This window comes from Sprattus sprattus (genome assembly GCF_963457725.1).
Source record: "Sprattus sprattus genome assembly, chromosome: 12".
NCBI classification, from domain to species: domain Eukaryota; kingdom Metazoa; phylum Chordata; class Actinopteri; order Clupeiformes; family Clupeidae; genus Sprattus; species Sprattus sprattus.
Window position 1 is genome coordinate 15,447,163 of NC_137910.1, and position 10,663 is coordinate 15,457,825.

At 42.7% G+C, this 10,663-nt stretch overlaps 1 protein-coding gene across 1 annotated transcript; it reads right to left on the bottom strand.

Moving 5' to 3' along the window:
- Positions 1-595: 595 nt before the first annotated feature.
- Positions 596-9,866, bottom strand: yipf3 (Yip1 domain family, member 3). The gene is made up of 9 exons (XM_080849228.1): positions 9,046-9,866; positions 8,150-8,362; positions 7,422-7,528; positions 7,066-7,111; positions 6,560-6,652; positions 5,562-5,693; positions 4,581-4,694; positions 2,679-2,802; positions 596-2,088 (listed from the first exon to the last, which is right to left on the bottom strand). The coding sequence occupies exons 1-9, from the start codon at positions 9,115-9,117 to the stop codon at positions 1,958-1,960; spliced, it is 1,032 nt and encodes a 343-aa protein (XP_080705354.1). The 5' UTR covers positions 9,118-9,866; the 3' UTR covers positions 596-1,957.
- Positions 9,867-10,663: the final 797 nt, after the last annotated feature.

A 10,663-nucleotide genomic window follows, 5' to 3' on the forward strand; every position in this document is an offset into this window, starting at 1 on the left:
GGTAGTGATGGGAGACAGCCTAGTATCCCCTGACTCTGTGTGCCTAGCGACAGTCTCGGGTTGCAGAGCTGTGTCCTTGGCTGGCCGTCCCCGGGGGGAAGAGGTGAAACACAAGTCCAGTGTGCTACATAAGGCCCCTTTGTTACATACCCACAGAGGCACCTCCCTCCATGATTCAGCTTCCTTTATACCTCAAGATAAATCCTGGGGTTTACGCGATAAAGAAGAGCACAGTAGACTTCACCCAGTAGGTCGGATCGTCATGAAATGTATGGATCATAAATGGTGCATTCACAGGCAGGTGGATCCTGAATGAGATCGCAAGACTTCCTCATAATGAATTTGCTTCCTGACAATATGAGATCCAGAGCTGCTTTGTTAATTGCAGACTAGATTTGTGGCAGTAATGAGTCTGCCATCTGTGAAAATCAAACATTGTATGCAGGCATTCAGTTGCTACTTACGGCACTTAGCCAGCTGGCATCCCTCAGTGAGTTGTCAGGTCTATAAAACGTATGAGCTGAACCTGCCCTCCCCTTGAATCATTTTTTCCCCCCCAAGTTCCATTTAGACAGACTAGACTCTGAAAGCTCCCTGTGACACCTGTTATTACACAGGTTAATGGGCAATTGTTTTATTTTTGAGTTCATTACATTTCCTCTCTATTGTATCTTCTTTGTACAATACTCCTTATAAATAAGTTTCCCCACAACAGCAAAATGGAGCAAGTACATCCCCAACCAATTTGGAAGAAAGAAAAACCTGGCAACCTTGCACATTTAGAACTGAAAATGAGAAGGATCAGAAAAGGTTAAAGACATGAAAATACAGCTTCATGTATGGGGATCATTCATATCTGAAGCCTTGTAACAGAGTAGACTTAGCTTCGGTCTCTAAACACCCTTCCCCCACACAAAACAAGAGCAAACAAACATAAACAAAAATATCCAGCCTGAAACACAAAGCGGTAACTGTACACATAACATCATGGTGCAAAACAACATAAAAGCATATTGTGATATCTTAAGGTTGTCCGATCGCTGACAGCTGTATTGTGGGACAGTTTTCCCCTTCTCCACTCAGACTGAGAGAATGAAGCAAGGAAGGGAGAGAGGGTGGGAGGGAGGGCAAAGAGCAAAAGCCTCAAACAGGCTTGTGCACTGCCATCACATAAAACAATTAATGACAACAAGTAGATTAAGTGGACCATGACTCTCTAGACGCCACAGGTCTCTAGATCAGTACATCTTGTCTCACAATTACAGGGAAATACAATAATTCAGACCTGTCTCTGAACACTGTAATTTCATTTGCTATTGGCAAAAAACAAACAAACAAATAAAAACAAAACATGCCATACTCTATCTAAAACTTCTGTAAATTATAATAAAATGAATCCCAACTTCACTCGTAGCAAACATTTAGACCAGGAATGCATGTACTCTTTGGAGTTCAGGATTTCCACTTAAAGAGGATTTCTAGGCGATGGCGTTTGTGAAGTTCTGTTATGTTTCGGAACATAAGCGGTCATACACAGTACCAAATGGCCTGGGGTTCATAGGGATGGTTAGTCCCTGTGTTTAGAGGGGAGCTCTCCTGAGGAGCTGCACTTCATAGATTGGCCACCAGAGGGAAACCAAGCATCTGGGCCCCCTCTAGAAGCACCCAGATCCTGTGGAATAACTCAGGCCTGCACCAATCATCTATCGCTTTAGTTCTTTTCATAAAAGAGACTGTCAACGACGAAATGCATGAATGATAACGTGTGGCATTTACAAGCAATCTTGGACCAAACTGTAGTGTTACTCCTGTCAGGGAGGAGAGCATCTGTACACTACCCTTCTCCAGTCCTGTCATACATCACCTGGTGTGTGTGTGTGTGTGTGTGTGTGTGTGTGTGTGTTGTGTGTGTTGTGTGTGTTGTGTGTGTTGTGTTTGTATGTCTCTGTGTGAACCGTCACTGAGTGTAGATGGCACCAGCAGCCAGGCCCTTCATCGTGGCGTTCAGCACCGTCATAAGTTGGGGCAGATCCCTGGCCACCCTCTGGATCGGCGGGACGTTGGGTCCTTCCAAAGTGTCCAGGATACCTGGGGAGAGGAACACACACACACACGGCTCATGATAATTACACAGCTATTCAAAAACCCAAATCACACACACACACATTAGGTTGTGCATGAAATTAAAAGAGCTGAAAGCGTGGTGCCCGTTTACTGAAGGTCTCACTAAACAGAGACTAGCAGACACAATCATTTACAATCTGCTCCAATGGGAACCCAACGCTCAACACACAGACAATCTATAAGAGAATAAATAGCCAAAGAGATCACTTCCACCCTGACCTCTAACTATGGAAAAGGGGCTATGCAATTTAAACTGTTGTTGGTTTCCCCCCCACACAAATACAGAATGCAATCCAGACACAAGGAAATATCTAAGTAACTTAATGCTACGCAAAAACCAGACTGTAATAATGTGCACACGGGGACCACCAGCATGAGCATGTGCAAATCCAGATCTTTAAAGCCTGGGGCACACACACACACACACCTATAACATCCACAATACAGATGTAGATCTTAAACATCCAGGCTATCTACACCAGGGCTTGCTACACCTGGGCTGCCTACACCTGGGCTATTTAGCCGTGTTCTTCTCCCCTCAGCTGTAGTCTCACCTTCTACGATCTTGTGGTAGGCAAAGTGCAGGTAGAGCAGGAAGAGCATGTGCAGAGCTGCCACCGAGCCGCACAGGATGAGCCGAGGGGTCTGGCCAACGGTGCGAGAGATCAACACTGCCACCTGGAGGGAGGGAGGAAGAGACAGAGCGAGAGAGATTCATGCATTTACTCAATATGCATACATACATCAACTTTACAACAGAATTACACTAAATATACAACCTACCTCTATAATACAATCGAATAGCCCTTTTAGTTGATCTGAGAGTAACGTGCTAAGGTGTGTTTGTTATGATCTTTCTAATGTAACATCCAATATTATCTTTCCAAAGCAAATACAACCCTGAGCAGGAGAACTTTTTATTGGTCTACATTAGAACATCATTGTTAATATTCTAGTAGTCCCTGTGACATCATTGTTAAAATGATTTAAACCGGGCATTTGCACACATAGCCTTTAAACAGGTGTTAATTAAGCAATAAGGTGCGAGAGGCACAGAACACACACTCGAGTACGATACAGTACTGCCTCGAGTACCTTCATGCTTTTATAATACGGTTGCCAGCAACATTATAAATAGTAACTACATAGCAAGCTGCTTTTCAGCACAAAATAGTTGTAAAAGCCACCAAACGTTGTGTATCGCATTTCAGTAGCCTAGACTCCAGAGAAAATAGTCCCAGAATGTGTGGCTGTTGCTATGCAACAGACAAACAGTATTGGGAACATCACGTTTGTTAGCCTATACTCTCCTGAGCAAGCTAGAGTGGTGATAGCTAGCGAGCTGTTTACGGTCCCAACCCACAGAAAGTGAATAAGAGAATAAGTAATGGTATGATGTAGCCTAGTTCTATAGAAAATGGTATGATGTAGCCTAGTTCTATAGAGCTCAAATTCAACAAAAGACCCTTAACAAAAACAGAGCTCAAAAACAGGTGGGGAGCACTAGTCTGCTTCTTTTGAAGCGAACCCTAACCCTAACCCTATGGTAGCAGGACGAGATCCAACCAATGACTGTGTATATAGGTATAGCATGTCACTCCAGCATGTCACTCCTCATTCTCATTTATGATGTGGAGTAGCCGAGTTTGCCAGGCAACTTACTTTAATCTACCATTATGCCATGTAAAGGTTTTGACAGTCAGGTTCTGAGCAGTTTTTTTGGTAGGTCTTAAGTTTAAATCCCAAAATGTCACTCTCAGAATCTCATTCTGCACGAGTAGCTAATATGTTTTGATGGCATATAGGCAATGCAAAGTTAAAGTGACGTTCTTGTTTATCAAATTAGGCTGCTCCACCTCTCTGCCACACATCACTCACTGAATGCAGACGGCACGGAGCGAGCCGGCGTGCCTCTCGCTCGCCGGGCAGTATGGACGATTCTCTTCTACGGAAGACTTCTCTCGTACACAACCTGTCCTACACCCTATTTTAACTCAAGCTAGAGCCCGCAACTAACACGATTGTCAAGAAAGGTTAAAACCAGTAGTGTTGGGTGACTTTTGAAACTGCGGAAACTCCAACATGAATTTGGATCCGAATTAGGATTATTTAAATAAGGATGAGCCGTGAGGAGGAGACAGTGGGGCCTTTATGATGTTGAAGGACACCCTGAGTTCCTCAGTTGCTCTTCTCATGGGGAGTCTTAAAGGTTCTACCACAAGAACCCGCTGATAATGGGCTCTTTTGTCAGGAAAAGACAAAATGTGGAACCCTCAAGTGTTTTGCACCATCTATTCTATTTCAGGTATTTAGCAGACGTCACATCATATCATATCACACTAGCCTTCACCAGATCACACCATATCATATCACATCGGATCATATCATATCACACCAGATCATATCATATCACACCAGATCATATGACATCATATCCTGTCCTGTGCCCTCCTCACCATGCGCAGCGTGGAGAGCCCTCCGAACAGGAGCCAGAGGAGGTAGAAGAGGGAGTGGAAGTGGACGTTGTAGGTGACGAAGAGGACCACACAGTGGCTAAACAGCCCGTAACCCTGGGGACACAAAGCTGGACCGTCAGAGACGCTGGAGTTCAACCAAACATCTATCAGCAAGGTGCCAAACACGCTCAAGTCATGGGTTTGATAGGGGACAGGAAACACCCACACTGGTCAAAATATACACCTGTGCAATATACTGGCACTCACTTTGGATAAAAGCTTTGCTAAATGACCTCATGTTAATGCATATGCCTAACATTGAATAGCCTGTATACATGAGCTCCTGCATAGTGAGAATATGTAGAACATTTTAAGTTATAATTAATATGCCCTGGTAACTTCCTTCACACCCCCTCCCTCGTATCTTTTCATTCCAACTATGCATTAAGTTAAGCACATGGCACTCATTGTTATTTCTGTACTCCACATGATTGCAGTCCCTACTTCTCTCCTGTACCAATGATACTATGAAGGACAAATACAGGTTAGGGATATGGACCAGAATCCAGAGATAACATGTGACCTTGTTCTAGAGGGTCCAGATACTGCTGATGTAATGGCTCAGGTAATACTACACTGCTGAATCATGAGGTCTCATCGTCTGCAGAGAGAGAGCGAGAGAGCGAGAGAGAGATTGGTAGTGAGAGACCCACCAGTAAAGAGAAAGAGAAAGAGAGAGAGAGAGAGAGAGAGCGAGAGCGAGAGCGAGAGAGCGATTCGTAGCGACTGACCCACCAGTAAAGATAAAGAGAGAGAGAGAGATTCGTAGTGACTGACCCACCAGTAAATATAAAGAGAGAGAGAGAGATAGAGAGATAGAGATAGAGAGAGAGAGAGAGAGAGAGAGAGAGAGAGAGAGAGAGAGAGAGAGAGAGAGAGAGAGAGAGAGAGTGTGTGTGTAATTAGTAGTGTGAGACTCACCACTAGAGAGAGCATCTGCAGCATGGTGATCTGAGCGTTGCACAGGTACGCCAGGAAGTAGATGAAGGCCGAAACACCAAGCCAGTAGCCGAAGCAGGTGCCAATGGCTGTGCCCATGAGGGTGCCCTCTCTCTGTGGCAGGAGCACACACAGGCAGATGGTCAAGAGGAGGGCCAGAGTGCAGATGCTGGCGTCAGGTTATCACAACAAAGCATGATAAAGCACTAGGACGACACTCTAAGCATGATAAAGCACCATTACGTCACTAATCACGATAAAGCACTAGGACGACACTCTAAGCAGGTACCAGTGACTTTAGCTGTGACCATATCCTCTCACAGTTACAGGACAAATGATTAGTATATTTAAAAAAAAAAACAACAACAACAACAAAGTTTTCATGATAAAAACACCAGGACTGTGCCCATGATGGTACCATATCAAAATGAGTACTGGCTCGTGTACAAACACACTGCTAAATCACAAGGTCATACATATCCTCTGCAGTCAGAGAGGGAGTGGTAGTCACAAACCCACCAGCAGAGGGAGCCTCCGCAGCATGGTGATCTGAGCGTTTACACAAGCCAATACGATACAATCAAAGTTAAAGAAAAAACTACTGAGAATATCCAAGACTACCTAAACAGGTAAGGAATCAAGGATAGTCTCTCAGGACATAGAAGTGAGGATGTTCTACAGGTCAAGTGCATGACCTTCATCTACAAAAAATACTGTGGCGGGATTACACTAAGAGTTTACCAAAAGTATAAGGTAGCAGTAACGTTCTAATAATTATCTTCGTCTGGGGCATGGAAGAATGGGACATGGAAATGGGTCTGGGACATGGAAAAATGCAATTTTTTCCCTTTACGATGTACTGCAGAAACCACTACAGAAAGGTTACAGCTTGTGTCTCTGGACACAAAATCCAAACAAACGCTGCCTCAATATCATCTCTGAATGACAGGTAGCACAGTAAAGACAGGTAAGCATCTCACAATGACAGTGCCAGACGTCTTCATGCCATGTAGCAGGATGGCCACCAGGGTGAACACCAGCATCATGGGCCCGTACAGCTCCCCAGCCACTTTCTGCCAGGAACACAAGAGAGTTAATGTTCACTACAGGAAAACAACAACAACAACCTGACAACTACAGAGTTCAAGGTTCAAAGTACAAAGTTCTTAAATATTTGGACTTCATTTGGCACTTATTATAATCACTTTTTATTATTTTGGTTATAATCGATTGTTTAACTGTAACATTATGCTAAATATTGTTTAATGAATTTAATTTCATTATGCTCATTATTGTTTTCACTGGGTTTTTTTTGCTCAACATTTTGTAAGAGCCTGTTAACTATCCTTTACTATAAAATGATAGGCTATACAACTGCTACAGAAAGAAAACGTCACATTATGTTCTGTCCATCTCTTACTAGTTTTAGTTTGAACATGCAATCTTGATGGTCCGCAACCAGCAGTTAATCAATACAAAAACTCACCTGAGGGAAGTTGATCATTCGAACCGGAATCAGGGATTCCATCAACCTATGGAGAAAAGATTGGTGTCAGGGATAGGTCAAAATATGAATGCGCGGAACTTCATATTATATATGCCTTATATATATTACACAAACACATAAGAATAAGTGCAAATGTATATAATATATTCCTTATATATATAAAACAAGCACATAAGAATACTGTCAAATCATGTTAGTCCAGATAACGGCCAAGCTTTGAAATATCTGGTTCTGATTGGTCTCAACCAGGTGAGATGCCTCCCGTTTTTCCTCATTTAAGACGTCCATCAAGTCTTCACCCAGTATTAACATGTGTTTGGCATGAGGGGTCTCACCTGTTGCGGACTTGAATGGGCTCCACATCAAAGTAGGGTCTGAGGATGTCTATGTTGGCGTACAGGTTGAAGGCCTTGGAGGCCTGACGCTTACCTGCTCTCCACACCTGAAAAAGACATGAGCAACACACACCAGTGGAACACACACACCACACACACACACACACACACACACACACACACACACACACACACACACACACACACACACACACACACACACACACACACACACACACACACACACACACACACACACACACACACACACACACACAGATCAGGAGCCGCAGCTTTAAAGTAAGTCCAACCTTGGATGTGTTGGTTTTGGCTTCTTTAAAAATAGCAAAATCACACACAGAAACGTATCCATAATCCTTCCATTGGAAAACTCAGGCGTGATAATGGTGTAACAAAGTTGAAAATGGCTACTAAGAGAAAGTAAAAGAGAACAGAGAGCCCCTTCGGCAGATAAGCATGTCTCCTGTAAGGTTTAGGCATACCTTTGAAGTAGTTCACTTTTAGACTAAAACTCCTTAGTGCTGCTTTAAAGGCTCATCTTCTGAAACAAGCTCAAAGAATGTTAATAGCAGTAGAGTGCCCTCTTTTTTCACATATCTGCATTCCCGGGCCTATCTCATCACCCCCATTTGGCCAATGCCCTATTGCCATCCTCACCTCATCTGCCACCTGTCTGCCTATGCCCATACATGAAGTGCCAGCCTCACCTCATCTGCCACCTGTCTGCCGAGTTGGCCCTTGATCCCCTTCATGCCCAGGAACTCTCCGTCTTCGCCGACGCCATCCTCGTCCGTGGCGGCCGCCTCCTCTGCCACCTCCTCTTCCTCCTTCATGCGTTGGTGCATCTCCCCCATGTCTTCGAAGCTGGAGCCCGACGTGTCGTCCATGTTCTCCATGTCTATCACCGCAGACCCGGTTCCCTGTGTGACAGGAGAGAATCGGTAAACACAGTAAGTCATCAGCTGTGGAAACTGGGGCCAGAACAGAGTAGCTACTATAATGTGCATCCAATTTGGAGAGGGGCTATTTTAAAAAAGAATAGAAAAACATTGATCGTCATTGGATTTGCAAACAACGAATTTTGGAAGCAAAACAGAGCAGTGACAAGCAATGACTACTTGCTCTGTGTTGATAGCTTGAGTAATGCCGCCTATCTGAGGTCTTAATCAACACTTCAAAGGGTAATGGCTATTCATTAATGGAAAATCCTAAAAAGGTGCTATCCACTTAGAAGTACTATTAGCCACTCTACATATTTTCAGGTTTCCTACTCATGTTTGACCGAGTGCAATAATATACACAACTTTTGAACATTCATACATACTAGTTCTGATCATTTCATAGCGTGTACGACTGAACCATTGTGGACCATCATTTGCAATCAGCAAGCCAACTGGATGGTACGTCACTAATACAGCAAGCAGTAGCATAGCTAGCTAGCTAGCTAGCTAACAACCCTTACGAAGTACAGTCTAAACATTGAAGGCTTAGACTTAATTTAACGACAACAATGTTAAAAAATGGTGTGTACCATTGTGGACAATACGTTAAAATGCCATTCATTACAGACATGATTAAAGCTAGCAGGAACAGAAAACGTTACCTGGATGATGTTGTCATCAAAACCGCCCCATGGTTCCGTGTTCGTGTTTTTGTTTCCTTCAGACGCCGACATCTTCTCAAGCTAAACAACTCCTTATTTGATGGCTGAATATAACAGATGAATTTCCTAATCGCTAAACAAATAGTTTACCATATTGTAGTGAAACTAGCTCGGTGTAACAAGCTATTTCAAGCCCTTCTAATACGCACACTGAGTTTATGCACTTCTCCATACACCAGAGAGCTATGCGTAGCGAGCTAGCGAACTGACGTAAAAAAGGGAACATCTCGCGATGGAAAAATGCTGGTCTCCAGCTTGCTGGTGCCCTCGTGTGCAGTAGTAGAGTCCTCTCGTCATTACAGTGCATGAAATGCCCTGTATTGTTATTCCTAGGCTTCTTCTTCTTCTTCTTCTTCTTATTACAGTGCATGAAATGCCCTGTATTGTTATTCCTAGGCTTCTTCTTCTTCTTCTTCTTCTTATTACAGTGCATGAAATGCCCTGTATTGTTATTCCTAGGCTTCTTCTTCTTCTTATTCTTGTTACCTTTTTCTGCGATTAATTCAGCCCGAACCGCTAAACGTAGAAACTTCATTCAAACTTTGTCGCGTAGGTCTTGTAAAGGACACTTATGCTATGTATTTTTCACTTTTCTAAACTTTATACTTTTTAAGTTATTAAAGAAAAACTAATCTAAATTTTCCCATTGACTTACATTGGGCCATTATGACATCATAATAGGGTAATTAAACTGGCTTGCACCTGTGCTTCACTGACACCTGCGGCAAGCCTCCAAGGGTCCTCTTCTCTCTGTACCTCTCCATTCAACTGTATAACTAGGAATATTAATAGACACCTTCCATACTCTACTTTTTTTTTCTCTATCACTCTCACTCTACTTTCTCTCACACTCCATCTCTCTGCTTCACTCTTTTTTTCTCCTTATTTCAATATTTTCACTCTCTCTTTACTGTCTTTATCCAGAGCCACTCTTGTTCACTCTTCTTTCCTTACTTTGTTTCTTCCTCTCTTCTTTCCTTTCTTCTTTCCTTCTTTCTACTCTTCTTTACTTTCTTCTTTCCTTCTTCCACTCTTCTTTCCTTTCTTCTTCCCTTCTTCCACTCTTCTTACCTTTTTCTTTTCTTCTTTCCTTCTTCCACTCTTCTTTCCTTCTTCCACTCTAATTTCCTTTCTTCACTCTTCTTTCCTTTCTTCTTCCCTTCTTCCACTCTTCTTTCTTTCTTCACTCTTCTTTCCTTTCTTCTTTCCTTCTTCAACTCTTCTTTCCTTCTTTTACTGTTCTTTCCTTTCTTCCTTCCTTCTTTCACTTTTCTTTTATTCGTTCTTTCTTAACTTTTGCATTTCATGCACTGGTATTTCCTTCAGGAAATGCATTTTCTAGTTCTTGTTACCTTTTTCTGCGATTAATTCAGCCCGAACCGCTTAACGTAGAAACTTCATTCAAACTTTGACGCGTAGGTCTTGTAAACGACACTTATGCTATGTATTTTTCACTTTTCTAAACTTTATACTTTTTAAGATATTAAAGAAAAACAAATATAAATTTCTCCCATTGACTTACATTGGGCCATTATGACATCATAATAGGGTCTTTAAA